At 35.9% G+C, this 27,926-nt stretch overlaps 1 protein-coding gene across 2 annotated transcripts in view; it reads left to right on the top strand.

Annotated features, from left to right (window-relative positions):
* Positions 1-27,926, top strand: part of Epha6 (EPH receptor A6) — a 979,971-nt gene that overhangs the window by 410,492 nt on the left and 541,553 nt on the right. For both annotated transcript variants that reach the window (XM_055594395.1, XM_055594413.1), the window contains exon 5: positions 7,011-7,346. In XM_055594395.1, the coding sequence (XP_055450370.1) occupies positions 7,011-7,346 (336 nt within the window). The remainder of the gene's footprint in view (positions 1-7,010; positions 7,347-27,926) is intronic.

Below are 27,926 nucleotides of genomic sequence, written 5' to 3'. Positions count from 1 at the left end.
AACCCCAAAAATTCAACCAGAGAACTCCTTCAGCTGATAAACACCTTCAGCAAAATGGCTGGATATAAAATTAACTAAAAAAAAAAAAAAAAATCGGAGGCCCTCCTGTATACCAAAGACAAAAGGGCTGAGAAAGAAATTAGGAAAACAACACCCTTCACAATAGCCACTAATAACACAAAGTACCTTCAGCACAGTGGCTGGATACAAAATTAACTCAAAAAAATCAGAAGCGCTCCTGTATACCAAAGACAAAAGGGCTGAGAAAGAAATTAGGGAAACAACACCCTTCACAATAGCCTCTAATAACATAAAGTACCTTGGAGTGACTCTAACCAAGCAAGTAAAAGACTTGTATAAGAAAAACTTCAAGTCTCTGAAGAAAGAAATTGAACAAGATATCAGAAGATGGAAAGATCTCCCATGCTCATGGATCGGGAGGATTAGCATAGTGAAAAATGCCTGTTCTTCCAAAAGCAATCTACAGATTCAATCCAATTACCATCAAAATACCAACACAATTCTTCATAGACCTTGAGAGAAAAATTATCAACTTCATATGGAGAAACAAAAACCCAAAATTTCTAAAATGATCCTGTACAACAACAGTTTATCTGGAGCCATCTCCATCCTGATCTCAAGCTGTACTACAGAGCAATAGTAATAAAAACGGCATGGTATTGGCATAGAAACAGAAAGGATGATCAATGAAACAGAATAGAAGACCCCAAAATAAACCCACACACCTATGGATATTTGATTTTTGACAAAGAAACCAAAACAATTCAGTGGAAAAAAGACATCTTCAACAAATGGTGCTGGTCACTTGAGTATTTGATCTTAGCCATTCTGATGAGTGTAAGATGAAATCTCAGGGTCATTTTGATTTGCATCTCCCTGATGACTAAGGACGTTGAACTTGAGCATTTCTTTAAGTGTTTCTCTGACATTCTGTATTCCTTTATCGAGTTATCTGGTTAGCCCTGTACTCCTTTTTAAAAAATGGATTACTTGATTTGCTGCTTTTTAACTTTTTTAGTTCTTTATATATTTTTGGATACCATCTCTGAACTCACCACTCCACTTCCCTCTCACTACCAATATATGTAATTTGCACATACATAAAATATATCATATTGAATATGTACAATAAAATAAACTGTTAAATCTGGAGAGTATAAAAATTGTTTTGCCTTAAATAAAACAAAAGTATAATTGTACTGTATTAAAGTATTCACAATAGCGTCAAAAATATTAATGGATACCCCTTCTTCATTTTAGAAATAAGTTTAATTATTGTAATTACATGTGAAAATATTAAAGATGAAGAGACAATTTTCATTGTTATGAAAAGTGCCAAAAAACTAAAAAATGCTGAATTCTGAAAATTATTTGCTTTATTAAGTTGTATTTTATTGTTATTCTTTTGAAGACTGATTCATCAATTTTTATAAGAGAAGTCACTTGTAGAGAAACTGTCACTGATTGCTGATTTGTTTGTCCTAAATATTACAAGTTAACACTAATTTGAAAAAATAATCACATAAAATACTTTATAATACTTCTTTGTCAGGCATTTTGTCAACAAAGTGGTAAAGCTGAAACAAACATGGAAAGGCTATCCATAATGATCTCGCCATTCCTAACTGTCTCCCATTGAACTGTTCTACTTTCTTATGCTATTTTTTTTTCATTTGAACATATTGATGTAGTTCTTTCCATGTGCCAAGGTTAGAACCATAGCTTTTTGGCTTCCATTCATTTCCAAATACATAAATATTTAATTACAAATTTGAAAGTAAAGAAAGAAGTGAATAGGAGTTCAGTATTCTCCAATAGATGCCCACATTAAATATACTTTAAAAGATTTAGGCATATCATTATGTTAACAGTGCTATTAGCCATAGAAGCTAAAATTAGTACAGAAATGGTGTGACATGACCTCTAAAGTTTTAAAGAATGCCTTTGTAGAGATTTCAGAACATACTTTCAGGTAAAATTAAGGTCTAAAGCCGCACTTTATGCTGGCCAGATGAATTTACCTTTTTTGTTGTTGTTGAAATCATATCCAATGCTCATTTGCCCTATTACTTGCCTAATCATTTCCAAAAGGTTAAATGGATTTTTAAAATATTAATGCATATGGGTTAACTTTTAACTATTAATCTATCAATTTAACATTATCTACAGGAAAAATTGTTTTATGCTAGGAATCAGTATTATTATATACCTTGGAGTTATTAAAAATAAATAGGGTAGCAACTTAAGAACTAGAAAATGGATATAATATTATGTCAGCTCATGGTTACATTAGTTGCAGTCTCTATGTCCATGTGTCTGTCTCTGTAGGTCTGTCACAAGGCAGATCAAAGTGGTGAGGGGGGTGCTGAAAGAAACTGCTCACTGTATGTATGCCAGCATGGGTGCATAGAAAGCAACAAAGTGACCAGACTTTCAATATTCCCTTCAAGGACACACCCACAATGACTGAAGTCTTCCATATAAGTTCTGTTTAATGAAGTTCTTATGGACTTCAACAGCACCCGAGATTAGCAGAATAGTATTCAGCATATAACTTTTTATTTTACATTCAAACCATAACATTTTGGTCTAATTTTCTATAGTATTAACAACCCAAACTAATAAAATCCATTATTAGCTATATGAGCTATCATTTTAGGTTGAAGATTTTAAGAACGAATTCCTACGAGTTAATATATTATGATGACAAAAACTGTAAACACTCACCATACCATACAAAAGCTGAAGTATAATCCTTAAATTTGCTTTTCTTCTAAGGCAGCCTTTAGTTAGATCAGTTGTTCTCAACCTATGGGTCCTGACTCCTTTGAGATGTCGAATATACTTTCACAGAGGACACATAAGACCACCAGGAAAGACAGATATTTGCACTCAATTCATAACAGTAGGAAAATTACAGTCATGAAGTAGCAACAAAAATAATTTTATGATTGGAGGTCACCACGACATGAGGAGCCATATTAAAGGGTCAAATCATTAAGAAGGTTGATAATCACTAGTTCTATAAAATTCTGGTATTTCTCCACACATTTAGTAGATAATAAGATACAGTGAACCAGTTTTGAGGAAATGCTGGGGTCAACACAGCAAGGTAAATTCTATTACTTTTGTTCCTGAGGCAGAGGGCCCGAAGACTCTTCTTTGAATTTGGTTTTATTTGATATGATGTGGTATTTCATATATTGCACAGAAGGACATAGTTATGCTTAAATACAATTTTCATTTAAAAAGTAAAACTCGGCTCAGTAGCCTGATGACTTGAATTTGATGTTGGGAACCAGCATGATGGAAGAGAGAAACTACTTCTGCATATTGCCCTTTGTCTTCAACACATTCAGGAGCACCGTAGCATTCGTGCATGAGTAGCATAAGCTCATGCCCAAATATATCCACACATAAAATAAATGTGTGTGTATATATATATCATGTACATGATATATATATATAAATCAGCTATATATATATATACATATGTATTACCTAAATAAGCCTTTTGCCTGCTTTTAAATGTAAATTGTTTATCTTTTCTATATAGATGATAATAAATTTGAAAGTAAGATTTAAAAATAAAAAAAAGTAAAACTCACAATACAACCAAATGTTATAATATCCTCAGCTTCAGTGGGGTGAGAGGAAGCAGGTCCGTGGAACCAGGTCTTTCTGAACAGGAGGAAAGGAAGCAAGAGTTGTCTTGAGCCTCAGCCAGTTTACTTCAAAATTGAGTTTTCATTCTTTCAAAGTCTGAAGAGGAAATCAAAATTGAATCAAAAGGATGATTATGAATACTAAAAATTAGTAGCAGTAGAAAGGTTATCAAAAATAAAGTTAGTTTTACTGTAGAGGTTTTTAAATCCTGGGCTTGTGAGCGCCACTACAGGTTGAGAATAATTACTCTGTCTTTATAAAGTCAGTCTGGAGGGTGAGGATAAACTGTTTTCTATCCAATGTGAGTTATTTGTTTCCCCTTAAGAAAGATAAAATGAAGAAGTCCCTAAGAATTTTCAATTACAAATGTCTCTAAATGTATTATTGCTGCCACGTTGTGTTTTCTGTGTGTCATATATTTGTATAATTTATAAATGATAACAAAGCAATCAGGACATATTCAGAAAAGCCCAGTGACATCTAATTTAGTTGAATCTGAGGATTAGAATTAATTGTCTCTCTTTGTTCCAAGTTCTAAATCTTAGTAAATGATTCAGTATGTGTCATTACAGCTTAATATTTGCATGAAATCACAGTTTAGCTGGCATAATTTAACAGCAATTAAAAAGCTATTTAATCATCATGCAAATTGGTGTGAGGGCCCTTGAGTCAGAAGGGTGTCTCTATTTTTTAAATTTTTTAACATATGTCCAAGCAGATAGTTATATACTTGTAGACACCCATAACATAATTGATAATGTTTCCTAGTTTTAGAGGTATAAATGAATAATAATTCACATTAGCAATTATAAATAAGAGAAAAATCAGCAATATAAATGTGTCACAGTGAGAAATTATTAGGATAATGAATTTTTATTTCTCATGCATAGGTTTAGGAGAAAAGTAAAATGTGCATTTGATCATGTGTTTGTTTATAATTTTCCTGTTTGAAGGCACACATATCTGTAAACCCAGTGGAACATGAAATGGCATGAAGCAAGATATTCAGCAACCTTTTATAAAAAATTCATTTCTAGGACTAGTGATAGGTAACAGAAATACAAGTAGCTGGACATTCCTGCCTGTGTGTGGCTGACAGCGGAACTGCCCCAAAGGAAACAAAAGCCAACATCCCAAATCCAGTGCAGTGTCACATAGATTTATGACCAATATGCTGCTCATCAACAGTATATAGCAGAGCTTATTGCCATGGATCTATTCTTAGACCATGAACCATACTTGTTCTTTCAAAACACCCACACATTTACAACTTCCATACATTAAAACCCACAAGTCTGGCAAGGAAGATGGCTCAGTATATAGAAAAGTCTTTTTTATGGGTGCCTGAGTTCAAATCTATAGAACCCACATAAAATGGGGGTTCGTGGAGCAAGCTTTTTATAATCCTACCTCCATGAAGAATGAGAAAGGAAACAGATCAGGATAATGCCCAAAAGTCTGTGAATTATAACCAGTGGGAAAAAAAATGACCTTGTCTCAAACAAGAGAGAAGATAAACAAGGTTGTCCTCTGACCACATGTGATCTCTGTGGCATGAACATGCCTTCACTCACACATTCTATACACATCCATGCACATCCATAGGTAGGCATGCATTTACACACACACACACACACACACACACACACAAACACACACACACACACACACCTACAAATTTCCTTTTCTTAGACACAGGAACATTTATAGCTGTTCTAGATAATGTAGCTATCCTGAGCGATCTATGGTGTCCCTTGCTTGTTCTTACAACTCAGTTCAATTCTTCATCTTCTTTCCAACCCAGAGACTTGAGTCCTTGGTCAAAGATTTTCAAAATTTTTCTTGACTTAAACTACATACTTTTGACCCCCAAGGTTTTTCCCTCTCTCTGACCATGCTTCTTATAGCTTCTGATGCTTTTCTCATGATGTTACTAAAAGTTAAATTCCCTCTGATAGTTTGTATTTCAGCTTTTGCCTTTAACATTCTAAAATTCTAATTCTTATCATTTGAGTCTGTTAATCTAAGTGTGTTTTTGCTTACTCTTCCACTAAAACTCAACTGCAGTGAAGCAGAAATCATGTTTATGACATCTACCAGAGTCTCTGTCACATAATAATCATTAAATAAAACATTCATTTAATGAGTAAATGAAGGTAAGTATTCAGAAGATGGCTACCTCACAATTTGAATTTCTGTCCTACTGAATTTGGATTCCCAACTACTGAGCAGTTTCTGTCGATAAAAGAAATTTACAGGACTCTTTTGGATTTCTTAAATAGAAGCATCTAAATTGTGGCAAAAATGTTAATTGTTCTATCACTTTTATAATAAGTTATTCTTCAACTATTTCTCATAAACATGGCCTCATGGAATATGGATTCCATGGCATTAAGATAGCCCTTATCACAGAGTCTAACCCTGCAGAGATCTTTGGGTATATTTGATCAATGACTGAAGAGATGTGGAGAACTCATATGTGTAGAAAGGTGTTTTGCATAACTTTACAAGATGGCTGGTCATAAAAGTCCATTGAGTGCTATATGTGTTTTGACACATATAGAAAACCAATAAAAAGATGACCACATACTTCATGAGAATAACCCAACTCATGTGTCCTTGATGATAATGAAAGAGGATTGGATGAGTCTTCTTTAGGGACATTTTTGCAGTTAAAGTCTGGGTTGTTTATGTTTAGCAAATACATGTAAATGAAAAGATAGTGTTTTTATCTTATGTCATGATACATGTATAACTTCAAGTTGGCCAGGTACTATGGAAGGGTATTTTCTGCCTCAGATTTTCATTTCTCTTCAATTTCCAAATAGTCTGCCCACCCTATATTTATGACTATTTATTCCCAGTCTCTGGAAAATAAATTCTATGCATTTGACAAAAGAAATGAATGGGTGTTTTGTCTACACAATAATGACAGTATGAGGAAGGAAAAACTGAACATAATATGTTGAATATACATACTCCAGTTGGTTTCACATTCTGAAAATGGTAATATAATTAATGAGGATAGTAGGATGGCCATCTCATAATTTACAATTTCCATCACATATTTTTCAATTAAACAAACTGTAAAGATGTCCTTTAGAGGTATGTGAATTTGGACATTAAATGTTGGAATTTAAATATTCAAATATTAAAAAATATACAGTATTTAACCTTAAGACTTCATCAGATATTTAAACAGTATCTTTATAGTTCCTATGAGAAAATGATTTCCAATCAACTTTAAAAGTCAGAAGCATGTATTTATGAAATTTTCAATGTTGTACCATCATTTACTGTGTTTTCTTACTGATTTTCTCTAGGACCACCTTCAGCTCCTAGAAACGTGGCTTTTAACCTCAATGAAACAGCCCTTATTTTGGAATGGAGCCCACCCAGTGACACAGGAGGGAGAAAAGACCTCACATACAGTGTGATCTGTAAGAAATGTGGCTTAGCCACCAACCAATGTGAGGACTGTGGTGGGGGACTCCGCTTCATCCCGAGAGACACTGGACTGATCAACAATTCTGTGACAGTACTTGACTTTGTGTCTCACGTCAATTACACCTTTGAAATAGAAGCCATGAATGGAGTTTCTGAGTTGAGCATTTCTCCCAAGCCATTCACAGCCATTACGGTGACCACAGATCAAGATGGTAAGTCCTACTGCTGTTCTTTCAAAACTGACTCCCAGTTTTATTTTATGTTTAATGCCCGTGGATAAGCTTGTAGTCGATTTAGTTTCAGTGTTCATTAAATACACTACAGACAGGATATTTTTACTTTCATTTCTCCTCATGATAAAGAAAAATTAGGATATATTAGTATATATGTATTTATATGTATATACGTATACATACACATATATGTATGTGTATATACACTAAGCAGTTTGACCAGTAAGACAAAAACTTTCAGATAATAATATTCTTCGTAAGTGTGTATATAATATTGCCAATGAAAACTAGCTATAAATAAAATGTTGCTAAATGCGCTGAATTTCTATCTGCCCACTTATGGTTGCCATCCTTTTTACATGTCAAATAAAACAAAAAATAACCAATTATTTTAATTATAATTAATCTTTATCTTTAAGAAATTTCAGCTATGTTTTATCATGATACTATACCCTTTTAAAGAAATGCAGTCACTCTAACAGAGGTGAGTGTGCACATACATACATACACCAAATACTAGTGTCAATGTGAGGTTATGAAGTACTTAAACTGACTAAAATGTGAAAAATTTAGTTAAACGTACCAATTATGTCACTAAAAATTTTATTTTGAGGTAATCAGACATGAATATTCTGGACTTTTAAGTATATACTCTCTTTAATCCCCCTCCAACATGATTATATTGCAGAATGTGATAAAGAAAAAAAGGCTTAGAACATCTTTTAAGAAGCAATCATAAATAATATGGATATACAACAGACTCTTTTACAAAAGAAAGCATCAGTAAATGCATATAACACAAACTTATAAAAAATAAAACTAATTCTGCAGACTTGCTTAGCTTGCTATATCAGCTCTAACAAACATCAAGCAATCTGTGGCTTACACAAAGTGATTTCCCTTTCATAAAGTTATAAGCTAGATGTTATTGGAAGTACTGATTCCATCTTGAGATGGTTTGCTAGCCTTTCCAAATGGCCAGCTTTTTCTATGGCTCGATATGGTCTTTCATCTTTTATCTAGTTCCCTAAAATTCATTTTTGTGCATTATTCATTGAATTATGACTTAATAACTCATTAAAGACTTATTGCCAAATGTATCACACTATCAGGATCTGAGAGATTTCAACTTTTGACTTAGGAATAATTCATAATTATTAGAAAAATAATTAGAAAAATTCATCCCATAACATAAACTAAAGCAAAACAGTATTCTGGAAAAAAGAATGGTGGTGGATGCACTTTGGTGGTAAAAAGCACTTGATGCTTTTCTAGAGGACACAGGTTTAGTTTCCATCACCCGTGTTAGGAGGTTGATAAGAGTCTGTAGCTCTAGCTCAAGGGGATCCAGTTCTTTCTTCTGACCTCTGAGTACACTTGTACATACGTGACATGTACTCATGAAAACATAAATGTATTAAAATAATTTTAATAAAGAAAGCCTTACCAGGCCACAAAGGAAGACAATGCAGCCAGTCCTGATGAGAACTGATAGACTAGGATCAGATGAAAGGGGAGGAGGACCTCCCCTATCAGTGTACTTGGGGAGGGGCATGGATGGAGAAAAGGGAGAGAGGGAAGAATTGGAAGGAGAAGAGGGAGGGAGCTACAGGTGGGATACAAAGTGAATACACTAAAATTAATGAAAATAAAATATCAAAATTATCAAAAAAGAAAGCATATTGATTGTATTGGAATACTACTCAACATTAGATAGGTAATAGGATCAAACTACTGATACATATATCTTGGATGGCCCTCAAGGACATGATGCTGATTTTATACAGCCAGCACAAAAGAACATGTGCTATATGATTCTATTTGTATAACATTATTGAAATAGAAATTGGAGAAAATATGGGGCTTGGATCGGGTAGCTAGAAAGAGCCTTATGATCATCATGAAAGCAATCTGTCTAGATTATATTTTATGACAAAATGCTATATATATGAGAAATTACACACACACATACACACACACTGTGGATCTACTAATGCCTACTTCATTTTTCTTATTGTGCTATACATATTCATGGGAGGGCATTGAGCAAAAGATGAGTAGGACCTTTCTGCTCAATTGTTTGGTAAATTTAGTGACTATATATAATTAGTTTGAAATGCAAAGTTAAAAAGTTCTTGTGCCTATTAGTAAGTCACAGAAAAAGTTTAAATTTCTCCTAGAAGTATCTAAAAGATGTGAAATTTTAATAATTGTGAAATATTATATTAATCCTCTTGCCAATAAACTCCATATTTGCCTCTAATAAAGTTAGGTGAAATACTGTTGTCCAAATCTTCATGTCTATGAAGCAATTCTCTCCTTCATGGAGAAAATAGCCACACGTCACATAAATTGCTTTACAGCTGTTCATGTGGGATTCACATGTACTCCTTTTCTCTATCTCCTTTGGTAGAAGCAGAATCTTGTTGACTGAACCATCAGTAACAAGCACATTAGAAACTTCTGTTTCTCTGTATTATCTGATTACTTATACAAGGATTCTACTGTGGTAACTAACCAAATAATGAAGCCCAACATCACCATTCTTTGTTGTACAGTAAAAATAAAACAAGTATGTTATTTAAAATTTTATTTTAAACAAATGTATCTATAGTATGTGTACATATTTCCTTTATATACATAGTTCCCATTCATTCTGTAATTACAAAAGTTTGTTCTGCCTACTTCTCTATCACAGAGACATAATATAAATTATTTTATTCTTTTCACGTGAGACAATTCATTAAATGTAAAACAGCAAGTGCTGGTGAAATGGGTCAGCGGTTGAGAGCACTTAGCGCTATTGCAAAGGACCAAGGATGGGGTAAAGAATCCATAGAAGGAAGTTGACAACTTCAGTTCCATGTGATCTGACCCCTGGTTTGAGGACACCTGTTCCCAAGTGGCACACACAAACTTACGCACATACACACATATACATGAATTCAAAAATCAATAAAGTATCTCTTAAAGTTTAACACTCTTTGTAAAAGACAAAACATGAAATATTAAGTAGTACCCACATATTGAAAATATATAATGTGGAAAGATATCATTAAGCAATCTTGACAGAATGTCTTTATTGAAGCATATTTAGAGGTATTTTTTTAGGACCCATTAAATATTTAGTCTTAGGTTCTTAGCTTTAGTAACACTGTTGAATCTGGGTTTGGAATTTGGGATTTGGCCACATCGTAATTAATATTGCTGATCAATGTGAAGTGTGTATGTACCTTTTTTTCCCTCTTTAATGTACCAAAAAGATGTTTCATTTTGGAAGTAAAACAAGAAAGCAACACCAAGAAAACATTTTATTTTTATTTTCAGTTCATGGCAAAATGAATAAAATGTGTAGTTCAAGGCAGAGTAATTGGGGGTAGAAATCAGCCAAGTAAAGTGCTCATAGTCGATATTCAAGGTGAAGCAAATTGTGTTTATAGAAACTGTAACACATTCAAAGCATTTTCAGAGTGAAAGAAATGCCACTTAAAATTAATTTTGCTGATGCTGCTAAAATGTCATTAAGTCAGTTATTATCAGAGGCAAGTTGTCAAATTCTTTATCTTCTTAAAATATATATTCAATACACCCATTGCTAGTGTTGGGTGACAATTAAGTAGAGTCTATATTCTCTCATGGGCTCCTCTATTTATTATGAGGTTTTTTTTTTTTTTTTTCACTCTGGCAGCTGATACTAAAATAGATTAAAATCTAAAAAAAAAAAAAAGTCCCTATGTATTTAAGAACCTGAGATGTCTCTCAGGTTTAAAATATCAAGGTTAGTGCCTTGTTGGAGAATGTAATTAGGCACACACTAAGTATCATTATTTTATGCATATACTTTAATATGTTTTTTTTATATCTCTTTCACTCTCATTGTTTAAACAAATGTTAACAAAAACTTCTTTCTAAAACTGTTACAATTCTATTTAAATTAAAACAAAATGAAGGTTATAAGTATTTGCTAACAGTATATTGACTAACAAGACAGTAATGTAGGGTATATATTTTAAACAGGAAATAAGTATGATTTAATGCACTTGTGATGCTAACATTGCTATATGCTGTATTTTTCATGTTCTTACAGCCTAAGAAAATGACAGAGTCTAAAGCTACAGACATCTTGTATTAAAAAGTGTAACATTTTCCTGTCTCCTCAGGAAAAAGTATTGCTCTCTAAATAAAGTACACTGAATATTTTATTTATTGAAGTTAACTGAAATGTCAGTCTAATTAATCATTACAAAATAGCTTAGTAGCTCTGCCAAATATTAAATTATGTTAAAACTTACAATTGTGAAGTTTATATTTACTCCTGCAAAAAAACCCACAAATTATTTCCAAGCCTAATGTTTTTTAGTGTGAGCATCTTTTGAGTAATTGATATAGAAAAATTCCTCAGACCTGAGATACTAATTTTCTGAGAAATAGTCAGTGACTTGTCTCCCCAGTCACCAGCACAGACAGTGAGCAACTGAAGAGTTATGTACATGCTGACATATGCTATTATATCACTGGAACAGGATTGTTCGTTTTTTAAATATACTTTTATCTACCACCTACCATGTCCTTTCCATCTTCACCTAAGGTGAAACAAAATGTCTCCCCCCATCTTTACGTTCCTTTTTATATTACTGTTATTATTAGTAGTATTATTAGTATTACTATTCCCTTGAGCCTATTTGGCACTGGCCATGTGACAATGGCTGTAGGAATATCTGCTGGGGCATGGATATCCTACTAGCTACCACAGTCCCCCCAAAAAGAATCCTCCTTCTCTAGGTGAGGACTCCAGAGCTCAGGAGCTAGAGCACTGGTCTTATAATTTTATTTTTTAGTAATGTTTTCCCGATCTCATATAAATACTATTGGAAAAGAAAGATAATGTGTTATTATATGTAAAATGAACCATCCTATAACTACCTAGACTATATTAGTATAAGTTGGACATGGTAAAATTTAGTCTTTGATTTATACATTTAATCAATCCAAAAAATACTTATTTCATAATTGTTTCTTCCAGAAGCTGTTCTGTGTTCCAGGACTGTAACAATACAAGTAGAAAGTAAAACTAAACGTGTCTTAGTAATTATGTCATAGTAATTATGACATTCTCTGTGAAGGAGAACCTAGATAGAGTAAGATATTTGGAAGAAATGGCTGGGCTTAGAAAAGCCAGAAAGCCTCCTTTGAAACAGGAAACTTGAGCAGCTCATGAATCTGAGGAAAAAAAAAATCCTGTGTATATATTTAAGACTGTGGCAGAAAATGGTCACTTAAAGGGCAAATCCTTAAATTCAAGAAGAGTGTCTAGAAAGTAAGAGAAAAATACTAATGCATGTGCATTTCTTGACAAGTGCTCAATTTCTTCTGCATTAAGTCCTGTAGTGTCACACCTACAGACTTTACAACAAAGGCTGTAAGCAACAACAAACTAGCCTTTAATATAGGTTTGCTTTTTATTCTCCCTAAAGAATATGTTTATTCCTCACTTGACTTCAAGCTTCTGGTTTTTAGGGCTATTGACTATTTCCTCTTGCATATTTTTAAGAAAAAGAACAACAAAATCTTTCTGATTTAATAAGACCTTCTAGCTGTTTTGATTCCTTTGTTCCTATGTTAGTAATTTTGCATTTGCCTATACAGAGGGAAAAACAGTAAATGCTAATTAACCAAATGATTTGAGTCCTATGAAAATGACCCATGGTGGTAGATAACAAACTAAAGTGAAGATCAGTGAATAGGATGTAGTCAGTATTTTCTTGAACTGCTGTAGACTAGGCAAATGGCCAACAATGCCAATGCACCTCTTTGTTTGAAAGTGAAAGTCACCTGCATTTTATGACTAAACTATGTACAAAAATTGACTTGGTAGACCAATTCATTATGTTCTAAATGTGTAATATTTTCTGGAATTTTACTTTGATGTAAATACTCATAAAGATTGAAAGCACATTATCTTATCCAAAAAACATTTTTCAATACACAGACACACATATATAGTATAATTACTAACTATGCAATAATCATTTGCTTGTCAAATATTCTTCACTTGTATTATTTTAAAACCATTTACTGATCTTTTTTAATTTTAATTTTATTTTTATTAATTACAGTTTAATCACTTTGTATCCCCCATCCCCTCCCTCCCTCTTCTTCTCCTCTGCCCCTCCCCCCAGTCCAATGATAAGGGAAGTCCTCCTCTCTTTCCATCTGACCCTAGTCTATCAGGTCTCATCAGGGCTGGCTTCTTTGTCTTCTCTGTGGCCTGGTAAGGCTGCACCCCCCTCAGTTCATGAGTTCATGAGTTCATATCAGAGATGTCCCTGTTCCTAACCTAAAATTGCATATAGTATCTTTAGTATAAATAGTATTTTCTTGCCACATATTTTATTCCTCAGTATTTTCTATTTGATTTTGATTCTGAAACAATCACTACCAACTATGTATTCTCTACTTCACAGTTAAAAAAAAATTATACCCTTTGCTCATAAAGCAGGTTCAAGTGGACATGAAAGAAACTAAAATTCAAGTTTTTTGCCTCTGTGGCTTTTCTCCCAGTGTCTTCAAGGTCTCCTACTGCCCAGATAATGAACCTCTGCATATAAATGGTAAAACTGAATATTATTAATGTGAAGTTTACTCTTCATCTTTATATTATTCAATCCAGTTTAAAATGCAAGTATAAGAACTTTTAATTATTTTTAAACTTTTAACTTGATTTATTTAGTTGTTCATTTTACATTTCAATTATAGTCCCCATCCTCATCTCCTCCGGGTCCCACCCTCCCTCTTTTCCCCCTCAGGAAAGGGGGTCTCTGGACTAACACACCCCAGAATTTCACTTCACCTCAGGACTGATAGCATCCTCTTCCACAGTGGTCTGGCAAGGCAGCCCCACCAGGAGGAAGAGATAGAAAAGCAAGCAACAGAATCCATGTCAGAAGCAGCTCCCAGTCACCTTAGTAGGTGACCCACAAGAAGACCAAATTGTCCAATGGTTATATATGTGTGTAGGGCACATAGATTCAGTCCATGCATGATCCTTGGTTGGTGCTTTAGTCTCCATAGGCCCCCTTGAGTCAGGTTATTAGTACTGTTGGTCTTCTTGTGAAGCCCCTGTCCATTCTGTGTCCTTCTACCCTTCCCCCAACTCTTCTACAAGGCTCCCTTTGCTCTGCCCAATTTTTGGCTGTGAGTCTCAGCATCTGTTTCAATCCCTTGTGGGTAGAGCCTCTCAGAGACAACCAAGCTGTCTGCAAGCCTAGCAGAGTGTGGTGGTTAGTGTCAGGGGTTGAGTGTCTCCCATGGGGTGGGTCTCAGGTTGAGTCAAGGATTGTTTGGACATTCCTTCGATCTCTGCTCTATCTTTATCCCTGCACGTCTTGTAGGAAGGCTAAAATTTGGGGTGGAAGTTTTTGTGGATTGGTTGGTGTTCCACCTCCCTCCACTAGGAGTCCTGTCTAGTTAGAGGGTGGCCTCTTCAGTCTCCATGGTCCCCACTACTAGATGTCTCACCTAGAGTCACCCCCATATCCTCCCTGGAGCCTACCCTGTTTTAGGTCTCCAGCTTGTATCAGAAATGCCCCCTCACACAGTTTATCCTCTCTCTTCAAGCCCTCTGTCCTTGTGCCCCACTCTCCCCATATCTGCCCCCACCCTTGATTCCTTCCGTATTCTCTCCCTTGTCCTGTTCTGTCTCTTCAACTACTTTCCCTGGCTGTTTGATTTCCCCTTCTAAGTGAAATTCAAACATCCTTCATTGTGCCCTCTTTGTTGCTTACCTTCTTTGGGTCTGTGCATTGTAGTACAGCTAATATCCAAGTACATACCATATGTATCTTTTGGGGTCTGTATTACCTCACTTAGGATGATCTTTTCCAATCCCATCCATTTCCTGTAAATTTTATTATTTTCTTGTTTTTAATAGCTGAGTAGTAGTTTATGGTGTAAATGTAGCACATTTTCTTTGAGGGCCATCTGGGTTGTTTGCAGTTTCTGGCCATTATGAATAAAGCTGCTATGAACATAGTTGAGTGATTATCCTTGTATGGTGGAGCATCTTTTGGACATATGTCCAGGAGTGGTATAGCTGGGTCTTGATGTAGAGCTATTCCAAATTTTATAAGAAAGCACCAGATTGATTTCCAAAGTGGTTGTACAAGTTTGCACTCCCACCAGCAATGGAAGAATTTCCCCCTTCCCCCACATCCTCACCAGCTGTTACTTGAGTTTTTGATCTTAACCATTCTGAGAGGTGTAAGATGGAATCTCAGAGTTGTTTTGATTTGTATTTCTCTGACGACGAAGGATATTGAACATTTCTTTAAGTGTTTTTCAGTCATTCTATGTTCTTCTGTTGAGAGGTCTGCACTTCATTTTTAATTGGATTATTTGGTTTGTTAGTGTTTAATTTCAAGATATATATATATATATATATATAGATATAGATATAGATATATATCTATATATATATATATATATTTTCCCAATCTGTAGGCTTCCATTTTGTTCTGACAGCAGTGTCCTTTGCCTTACAGAAGCTTTTCCATTGCTGTGACAAAACTCTATGATCTAGTCACCTTCTAAATTAAGTTAAATTGGGTTTATGGTTTTGGGGTCTTAGAGTCTTATAGACTTATGGCAGAGCAAACTCATAGTGGCAGGCATCTAGAGAAGTAGCTGAGACTCACATTTGATCCACAGGCAGGAAACAGAGAGCACACTGGGAGCAGCATGAGTCTTTAGAAACCTGAAAGCCTCCCACACAGGGACTCACTTCTTCCAACAAAGCCATACTTCCCAATCATTCCCAAACAGGTTTACCAACTGAAGAGGGAACATTAAAACACATATGGGCTCCATTTTCATTAAAACAATTACATTCCTCTCCCTGGCCTCCATAGTCTCACAAACATATCATATTGTAAAAGGCCTTTAAGTCCAACTTAAAAAGTTTCCATAGTCTTTTACAGTCTGAACACTGTTAAAAAAAACCCAAGAAGACTAAAGACGATTTCTTAATTTGACCCTCTGTGAAATTAAAAACATTACATACTTCAAACATACAGTGGCACTAAGTATGCATTACCATTCCAAAAATCAGGGCACAGTAAGAAAACAGTGAACAAAAGCAAGTCCGAAACCCAGCTGGGAAAACTTAAAATGATGTAGTTCCATGTCTGATGTCTGAGGACATAGATGGCTTTACCCTTTCAGCTGTGCGGCCTTCAATATACATTGCTCTCTCAGGCTAGTTTAGCATTCTGCAGAAAGCTCTCAAATCCCAGGGCTCTGAAGCTTCTAACGTCTTGGGATCTCAAATCTAATCCAAGCTTCACTTTCATAGTTCGAAGCCATGTCCTCTTGGGGGCTCCATGAAAGGATTAAATTGTTACCTGGTGGATCCCCACAGTTTTCCTTAACTGTAGAAGGTTTCACAACACCTTTATTCCTTAGGCTTCATGGCTCTGAAGCCATCCCCATGTGGACAACAATGAGAAGTTCGGCAGCCCACTTGGGATGAAATCTAACCCCTTACATTACATTCGCATCAGCTTGAATCTGCTGTTGAATTTTTGAAACAGAAAATTCTATAGACTTTTCTTTTCATAGGTTGGAAATTTACTGAGGTCAGGTCTTACCCTGAGAGGAACCTTCCCTTTATTCTATTTCAGATCAGGCCTCTGTTTATCTTTCAGCCAATGTCTTGACTCCAACTTTAACTTTCATAGTGTTATTTTTGTCTTAAAATTGTACATTTTGAATTTATTTTTCACTATTGACCCACATAAGAGTGATTACTAATAACCATGCAACATAATAACCTTTAGGTTCTTGAAGTATTGTCAACCAAAGAAATTAGTCCATTACTTTTCAATTGAGCCTTAGGAAAATTTAAGGAGAGGTCACAAGGCAGCCACATTCTTTGCCAAAATATCACAAGGAATGTTTCTAACCTACTTGCTAATATTCTTCCCCTCTGAAACCTCTTAATCTGTGTCTCAATAGTCTACATTACTCTCAGCATTACTGTCTTCCAAGCACCTTCTAAGATGACCCATTAAGTTTTGTTCAAAGTCACAAAGTCTTCCACATTCGAACACACACACACACACACACACACACACACACACACACACACACACACACGGCTCTCAGTCAGGGCTCTGACAGCAATAATCCACTCCCTACTACCAATTTCTGCCGTAGTTTTCTGTGGCTGTGACAAACTCAAAGGCTAAGGAAGCATATAACAGAAAGAGTTTAATTGGGCTTATGGTTCCACAGGGTTAGAATCTATGATATCAGAGCAAAAAGATGATACAGTGTCCCTGGATCAGTAGCTGAGATATCATGGGGACTTCACAAACAGGGGACTTTGAGCACAACAGAAATGGTGTCAGTCTTTTGAAACCTCAGAGCCTGCTCTCAGTGACATACCTACTCCAACAAGGCTACCCTTTCAAAGTCTTCCCAATGAGCTCCACAAACGAAGGACCAAATATCAAAACATATAAGTATTTGGTGGGTGCGAGGGGGGTATTCTCCTTCAAACTATCACAAGTGCTGAGCCCAGACTGTCACTTATTTGCAAAATCATCAACATCCATTAAGTCTTTACATTTACTACTATTTGCCGTAAAGAGTGGGTTCTCTGATTGAGGCAGAGAGTCGCTTTTTTATTGCTTTATTCTATGGGTACAAGCATAGATACTTCAAAGACTGTTTGATACTGTGTCAGTTTTTTTAAATAATAATACCGCATTCCAGCTTTCACTATGACTTCACTGGACATGGGTTCTTGACCCGGCTTACTACATCATGACTCAACTTTAAGCAGGCAGTTGTTGCCAATAGTGTAAGGGGAGCACATCTTGACTGGCAGATTGTAAATATACTTACTTATCCTACGTGAATAAAAATGTTCTTCTGTTATCTCCATGTCTGTCTTTAACACAACCATCATTTTCTTTACTGTTGATCCCTACACCTATAAGGTACCTGCTGGCTTTTACCTAACAATGCTCAGATGAATGGCTTCCCTCTTTCTGTACCTCCCCAAAGCCTCTTGGATAAGAATTTTACGCATGTCCTAGTAACCCAAAACAGTTTCAAGAACTGCTTTTATAAGAATAGATCCTGCCATTTCATGATTTCCTCCTTTTTGATTGCTGAGTAGTATTCCATTGTGTAAAAATACCACAATTTCTGTATCCATTCTTCTGTTGATGGACATCTGGGTTGTTTCCAGGTTCTGGCTATTACAAATGAAGCTGCTATAAACATGGTTGAGCAAGTATCCCTTTTGTGTACTTGTGATAAAACAGGATCAGATGAATGGGGAGGAGGTCCCCCCCCCATCAGTGGATGTGGAAAGGGGCAGGGTGGAGATAAGGGCAGGAGGGTGGGAGTGGGAGGGAATGAGGGAGCAGGACATGGCTGGGATACAGAGTTAATAAAATGTAACTGATAAGAAAAAAATAAAATTAAATAAAAAAGAATAGATCCTGCATGTATTGAACCTATCAGCAACTGTTTTTGTTTACCTGTTTTGCACAATAATTAAGCCTGCAATATGACCAAGCTAAGCAACATACTGTGTTTTTGATATACCCAAATAATTAATATTTTAAGTGAAATATAAATTGAAGGATTAGTTCTTTTATATCAAGTTCAAATAATATAGTGATGATAAAGTCAGACATTTGTCAGGAAATTTTATTAAACATTTTTCTAGAAATTATTGATATAGTAAAATTATAAAAAGGTTCTTAATTGAAGTCACTAAATAAAAATTTTAGTTTTACTTTAACTAAAAATTATATATATATATACAGATATACATATATATATACAATTTATGAAAACACTGTTACGTGATTTTAAGGTGAATTAACATAACATGATTTTGACACCATTTTTCTTGACATAAGAATTCATCGTGTCGGGTGATGCATAAACTGCAATGATTACACTAGGTTTCTGATAATACTTTCATTATAATACATACCTGAGATTCAACTTTATTCAGTAAAGATGGGATCTTTCAATCACACTTTTTGAAAGAGATCATCCTTCTATGCCATAATGTAGAACAGTGGTTCTCAACCTGTAGGTTGCAACCTCTTTGGGGTCAAATGGCCCTTTCACAGGGTTGCTGAAAAACCACAGGAAAACACAGATTTACATTATGATTCATAGCAGTAACTGAAGTAGCAACAAAAATAATGTTGTGGTTGAGGGTCATCACAATAGGAGTAACTGAGAAGGCTGAGGACCACTGACCTAGAATCGAAGAGAGTCCTCCAAACTTTACACTACTAATCCAACAGAGTTTTCTCTTGGTGTTTCAATTTCATTCTCCAAATCTCCATATTTCTTCCTCCCTCTGATGTGGCTTGCAGTCATACTGACAGGAATGACTTCATCTACATGCCTCAACTTGACTTCCTTTTTTCATTTTTAAACATTTTATTATTTTATTTTATTTTTGTCAGACAAACTCATTGATGTCTATTTCACAAAAGTGGATGTAAATATTTCAAAACGTATTTATTTAAAACTAAATATAAAGTTAAATTTGTCACATCTGTGATGCCAGAGACTACCATCCACACACTAATATTTATTTTTTAATTTAATAGGAATTTTAAAAATCGATGTCTAGAGACTTGAGAGATATTTGATGCATAAATGGATAGACAGATAGATAAATATATATTTGCAAAGCACTCATCAGTTTTCTATTAAAGTGTGGTTAAGAACTCACAGTGCCAATGTCATTTTCTTTAGGTACATATTTTTTCTTTTTAATTTTTTTTTACAATTTATTCATTATATATCCCAATTTTAACCCGCTCCCTTGACTCCTTTCAGTCCTACCCTCCCTCTCTCTTAACCCTATCCCCTTCTCCTAGTCCACTGAAAGGGGGAGCTCTCATCTGCCCTCTGCCCATAGCTTAACAAGTTTCATCAGGCCTGCTTGGATCCTCTTCCTCTGTGGCCTGGCAAGGCAGCATCACCAGGGGCAATTGATCATAGAGCAGGCCCCCTGCTCAGATGTAGCCAATTGGCAACTCCATCTCCATGTGGGTGCCTGAGTAAGGGGAGCAGGACTGCTTCTGTCATAAACTCAATTGCCTGCTTTTTAGGTACATTTCTGTCCACATGAAACTCTTATATTCGCAGCTTATTCCATATGGAATTCTGAGTTTACAACACACCAGGAATGGGCAATTAGCTGACCAGCATTATTCCAGAGCACACTCACAGACCACATACAAGGTGGCATAGTATATACAAAATACAGTAGTAGGTGTCTTTCATGGACTGCCTAAGCGAAATTGGCAGCTAGTGTGTCATACACACAACATGCTAGGAAGAACTGTCCTGTTATTGATAAAAACATGCCCAATATAGGTTTAATTTGTTTTTATTGCTGTTGTTTATTTTCTGAGGAATTCATATAATGAATTGTTATAATGAGTATTGAGGTTTCTTTTTTCCCAATCTCTTCAAAATTTCTTCCCCTACACTTGATTTTTGTATAAAATCATTCTTTCAGATGAGAAGATGTGACCTATTTATCAGACAATTAAGATGAGTAAATACATTTGGTCAGTCAAGCATTCAGATTCGACACACAGTCCAAACACTAAAGAGATACAGCTAACAGGAGATTGCTGTACTATATTTTCTTATGAAAATTCTCTTCATTATTTTTAACTTTCACTTTGGAGTAACTGAAAGCTTGCCTCAGGACTGCATTTATTTATTGAACATGTGATTATTTTCCCGTGAAACAGTTTTCTTAATAAGGGATCAAGCCTTGTGTAATACATTAAGAAAATGTAAATTGTGCTAGGTTTTGAAAATGTCAGCAGCTTCTAGGGTAACAAGACTGTATGTAAAAGATAGTGTTGGTTCACTGGGACATGATGATTTTGAACATATAAAATGAAAACACACACACACACACAAAAAAATGATTAAACAAAATTACCTAACAAATAATTAGTTCCTACTTCAAAATTTATTCTGTTTTCCTAATAAGAGCAAAAAATTGTTTCTAATCAAAGAAACCGCAGGTATATCTTGAAATATTTGAAAAAATATATAATATGTCATAAACACGATATGGCAAAGTAACTAGAAAAGTGGCTATCAGTGAATAACAATTACGGCAAAACATTATTTGATATGACACAAACTAAGTTCCTTAACTGAGAAATTTTCTTTAGACAGAGAGAAGATAAAAGTGGATATAGGTGAAAACATAGCAATTAGAAAAGTCCAAATTTTACAAATTTTAATCAATTTGATAGGAATTGATTAAATCAAAAGCTTTATAAAGTATAATAAAACTAAATGAAGAGCTGGAAAAATAACAGTGATATTAGTCTACAGGGAAAAAGGCTGGAATTTCTTTGAAAAAAAAAAACAGTATTGTATAGCATTCATTAAGAACACATCACTCATACCCAAACTTATGGGACACAATGAAAGCAGTGCTAAGAGGAAAGTTCATAGCACTAAGTGCCTTCAAGAAGAAATTCGAGACAGCTCATTCAAGCAACTTAATGGCCCACTTAAAAACCCTAGAAAAAGAAGAAGCAGACACACCAAAAAGGAGTAGGCTGCTGGAAATAATCAAACTCAGGGCTGAAATCAATCAATTAGAAACAAATAAAACAATTGAAAGAATCAATGAAACCAAGAGCTGGTTCTTTGAGAAAATCAACAAGATCGACAAACCCTTAGCCAAGCTAACTAAAAGGCAGAGAGACACCACCCAAATCAACAAAATCAGAAATGAAAAGGGGGACATAACTACAGACACTGAGGAAATCCAAACAATCATTAGGACTTACTTCAAAAGTCTATATGCCACAAAATTTGAAAATCTAAATGAAATGGACAATTTTCTTGATCGATTTGACTTACCAAAGCTGGATCAGGAACAGGTAAATCAATTAAATAGTCGTATATCCCCCAAAGAAATAGAAGCAGTCATCAAAAGTCTCCCATCCAAAAAAAAGCCCAGGACCAGATGGCTTCAGTGCAGAATTCTACCAGACCTTCAAAGAAGAGCTAACTCCAATTCTCTTCAAACTATTCCACAAAATAGAAACAGAAGGAACATTACCAAACTCATTCTATGAAGCCACAGTCACCTTGGTACCTAAACCTCACAAAGACTCAACAAAGAAAGTGAATTTTAGGCCAATCTCCCTTATGAATATTGATGCAAAAATATTTAACAAAATACTTGCAAACCAGATCCAAGAACACATCAAAGATATTATCCACTATGACCAAGTAGGCTTCATCCCAGGTATGCAGGGGTGGTTCAATATACAGAAATCCATCAATGAGATCCACCATATTAACAAACTGAAAGAAAAAAAACCACATGATTATCTCCCTAGATGCTGAAAAAGAATTTGACAAAATCCAACATCCATTCATGTTTAAAGTACTGGAGAGATCAGGGATACAAGGCACATATCTAAACATAGTAAAGGCGATATACAGCAAGCCTATAGCCAACATCAAACTGCATGGAGAGAAACTTAAAGCAATCCCACTGAAATCAGGGACAAGACAAGGCTGCCCACTCTCCCCATATCTCTTCAACATAGTGCTGGAAGTCCTTGCTAGAGCAATAAGACAGTTGAAGGAGATCAAGGGGATACAGATGGGAAAGGAAGAAGTCAAATTATCACTATTTGCAGATGATATGATAGTATACATGAGTGACCCCAAAAACTCTACCAGGGAACTACTACAGCTGATAAACACCTTCAGCAAAGTGGCCGGATACAAAATTAACTCAAAAAAATCAGTAGCACTCCTGTATACAAAAGACAAAAGGGCTGAGAAAGAAATTAGAGAAACAACACCATTCACAATAGCCACAAATGACATAAAGTACCTTGGTGTAACCCTAACCAAGCAAGTCAAAGACTCGTATGAAAAAAAATTTCAAGTCACTGAAGAAAAAATTAGAGGAAGATATGAGAAGATGGAAATCTCCAATGCTCATGGCTTGGCAGGATTAACATACTAAAAATCTACAGATTTAATGCAATTCCCATCAAATTGCCAACACAATTCTTTACAGACCTGGAAAGAAAAATTCTCAACTTCGTATGGAATAACAAGAAACCAAGAATTGCTAAAACAATCCTCTACAATAAAAGATCTTCTGGAGGTATTTCCATCCCTGATCTCAAGCTGTACTATAGAGCAACAGTTATTAAAACTGCATGGTACTGGCATAGAAACAGAATGGTGGATCAATGGAATCTAACAGAAGACCCAGAAATAAACCCACACACTTACCGACACCTGATTTTTGACAAAGATGCCAAAACTATACAATGGAAAAAAGATAGCATCTTCAACAAATGGTGCTGGTCCAACTGGATGTGTACATGTAGAAAAATGAAAATAGATCCATACTTATCACCCTGCACAAAACTGGAGTCCAAGTGGATCAAAGACCTCAACATAAAACCAGACACATTAAATCAGCTAGAAAAAAAAGTGGGGAATACCCTAGAACTCATTGGTACAGAAGAAAACTTCCTGAACAGAACACCAACAGCACAGGCTCTAAGAGCAACAATCAATAAATAGGACCTCATGAAATTGAAAAGCTTCTGTAAAGCAAAGGACACCGTCATCAAAACAAAGCAACTGCCTACAGATTGGGAAAGAATCATCACCAACCCTTTATCTGACAGAGGATTCATATCCAATATATATAAAGAACTAAAGAAGCTGAAAAGCAGCAAACCAAGTAATCCACTTAAAAAATAGGGAACAGAGCTAAAGAGAGAATTCTCTGTAGAGGAATATCAAATGGCAGAGAAGCACTTAAAGAAATGCTCAACCTCATTAGCCATTAGGGAAATGCAAATCAAAACAACCCTGAGATTTCACCTAACACCCATCAGAATGGCCAAGATGAAAAACTCAAGTGACAACACATGCTGGAGAGGTTGTGGAGAAAGGGGAACCCTTCTCCACTGCTGGTAGGAATGTAAACTTGTACAACCACTCTGGAAATCAATCTGGCACTTTCTCAGACAACTAGGAATAGTGCTTCCTCAAGATCCAGCCATACCACTCCGAGGCATATACCCAAAAGAGGCACAAGTACACAAAAAGGACATTTGCTCAACCGTGTTTGTAGCAGCTTTATTTGTAACAGCCAGAAGCTGGAAACAGCCCAGATGCCCCTCAACTGAAGAATGGATGCAGAAACTGTGGTACATCTATACAATGGAGTATTACTCAGCAATGAAAAATGAGGAAATCATGAAATTTGCAGGTAAATGGTGGGACCTGGAAAGGATCATCCTGAGTGAGTTGTCCCAGAAGCAAAAAGACACGCATGGGATATACTCACTCATATAAACATACAACATAGAATAAACCCACTAGAATCTGTACATCTAAACAAACTAAGCAAAAGAGAGGACCCTAACTAAAATGTTCAATCCCCATCCTGAAAGGCAAAGAGGATGGACATCAGAAGAAAAAGAAAATAGGAAACAACCTTGGAACCTGCTACAGAGGGCCTCTGAAAACCAGAAGAAAACAAGAAACAACCTTGGAACCTGCCACAGAGGGCCTCTGAAAGCCTCTGCAGTATAGACTGTCAAAGCAGATGCTGAGCCTGATGGCCAACTGATGGGCAGAGTGAATGGAATTTTATTTAAGAAGTGGGAAATAGTAAGAGCTGGAGGGGACGGGAACTCCACAAGCAGAGCAACAGAACAAGATAATTTGAACACAGGGAACTTCCCAGAGACTCATACTCCAACCAAGGACTATTCGTGGAGATAACCTAGAACCCCTGCACAGATGTAGCCCATGGCAGTTCAGTGTCCAAGTGGGTTACATAGTAATGGGAAGAGGGACTGCCTCTGACATAATCTGATTGGCCTGCTCATTGATCACCTCCCTCTGAGGGGGGATCAGCCCTACCAGGCCACAGTAGAGGACAATGCAGCCACTTTTGATGAGAATTGATAGACTAAGATCAGAAAGGAGAGGAGAACCTCCCCTATCAGTGGACTTGGGGAGTGGCATGCATGCAGAAAGGGGAGGGAGGGTGGGATTGGGAGGGAAGGAAGGAGGGGCTTATGGGGGGATACAAAATGAATAAAGTGTAATTAATAATAAAATAATAATAATAATAATAATAATAATAATAATAAAACAACAAAAAAACAAAACAAACGAAAAAAAAGAACACATCACTGTAAGTAAAAATCAGAAATAAAAATTTTAAAAATGATACTATTCTCATTGAATTGAACATGTGGATTTGTGTGCAAGTGTGAGTTTGTATATGCACCTGTGTGTGTTTATGTTAATTTTTAATGTTTTTATCTATTCAGAGTGTGACTTGGTCAAAGTCCTTACACCACTAGGATTAGTTACAAAAGTATATAATACTCTATTGCACACAGTAGAATTACTTTGTTTTCTAAAACTCCTATTATTATATCCTAGGATATAAGAAAAATAATAGCAATCTAACATGATATTTTAAGTTGAGAGTGTAGCCTACATGTCTAAAGGATTACCCAATAAATTAAGAAGTTTTAATTTTATATAAAAGGTGGGATGACATATTTACTGAATGCAAATAACATTTACAATATTATCTTTTAAGAGATTCAAAGTCATTTTGGCTCTGTTGGCTCCTTTTGGAGCTCCTGTCCCCTCCAGGTCTTTCTATCTCCCCCTTTCATAAAATTCCATGCATTCACCAGTCCTGATGAGACCTGACAGGCTAGGGCCAAATAGAAGGGAAGGAAGACCTCCCCTATCATGGATTAGGGGAGGCCCATCAGGGGAGAAGAGAGAGGGATTGTGGGATTGGGAAGAGACAAGGGAGGGGGACACAGCCAAGATACAAACTGAATAAATTGTAATAAATGATAATTTTTAAAAATCCATGCATTCTGCCCAAAGTTTGGCTATGAGTCTCAGCCTCTGCTTCAATATCTTAATCCTGGGGACCCTGAAGAGAATGCTACCCCAACCAAGGACAAGAATGCATGGAGAGGACCTAAAACTTGGGCTCAGATATTAGCCCATAGACTCAGTCTTCACTGGGTTCCTAGCAAGGGGAACAGGGGCTTTCTCCAGCATGAACTCAGTGGCTGTTTCTCTGATCATCTCCACCTGTGGGGTGCAGCCTTGCCAGGCCACAGGGAAGATAATGTAAGCAGGCCAGATGAGACCTCATAGGCTAGGGTTAGATAAAAGGGGAGGAGGACCTCCCCTATCAGTGGTCTAAGGGAGGAACATAGGGGTTGAAGAGAGAGGGAGAATGGAATTGGGAGGAGACAAGGGAGGGGTTCACAGCTGGGATACAAATTGAATAAATTGCAATAAATGATAATAAAAAAAGAGATCCAAAGTCTTGTATATACTTTCATCCCAATTGCATGAAAATTGATTCCTATATATATATATATATAAGAATATTAGTGACATAATTATGTCATAGTGGAAGTATTTTCTTGTGTGTGTGGAGAAATTTTAATCCAGCAACTTGAATACTCTGACAAGGGATCATATCCAAAGACTTAGGTCTGTGTGATCTAGTTCAAATACAGACACACCCTTGGTATACAATTTTAATCCCTCTGGCTGGAGTTTAGTACACATCTTCAATCCCAAACAATGCCATCTAATTGAGGGACTGACAAAGTGATGAGTCAGAGAAAGACGTGACAAAATGAATCAGAGATAGGATACACTCAATTCTCATTAGAACAGACAAGAAAGATAAGCTACTTAAGAGCAGCACAGAAAGAAAGCAGGGTGTTTGTAGAGACAGTATAGTATCAGACAGTACAGTATGGGAATAGAGTTCATGCAGTCAGTATAATACGTGTTGGTGCAGTTTGATTGAGGTCAGTGTAGGCAGTTGTGGGGTTCAGAGTGAGTTTTTCTAAATAGAGAAATCCAGAGAGAAGCCAAGACAAGCCAATTTGAATCAGTCATCTTGGAATTTCGAGCTATAACAGCTGAGTTGAACCAGCCAGCCAGAGTTCAGAAAGGACTGGAAAAGGTAAGTTTATTCAGCAGTAATTCTCAGAGGCCAAAAACATTCTAGGCCTAGGCTAGCGGATAGAGGCCAGAAGCTGAAGCCTTCAATGTTCATGCTTGCAGACAATTAGATTGTATGGAGGCTAGAAGCTTCTGGGCCTAGGCCTAGGAATACTCAGATAGAAATGTCCTGGGCTCAGACCAAGCCATGTATTTATAAAGCTTGGATAAGGCTGTCATGTCATCCCATATCTGAGGAATTAAAAACAGCATTTACCTGTATGGCAATATTTCTTTGCATTATAGGATTCTGTTATTTCTCTGAAACACTTGCAACATCTTTCATGATCTGACTTGCTTAAATTATATCTTTTGAAAACATCTATCTACAAAGTACCATAGCTGGTGTAAAATTCTATGTAGATAAGACTAGTTAAAACTTGTCATGATCTTCCCGCTTTTGCCCCCTGAATACTG

The sequence above is a fragment of the Psammomys obesus genome, unplaced genomic scaffold, assembly GCF_907164565.1.
Source record: "Psammomys obesus unplaced genomic scaffold, mPsaObe1.curated_primary_1811, whole genome shotgun sequence".
Lineage (NCBI taxonomy): Eukaryota > Metazoa > Chordata > Mammalia > Rodentia > Muridae > Psammomys > Psammomys obesus.
This window is presented reverse-complemented; position numbering and strand designations above follow the sequence as displayed.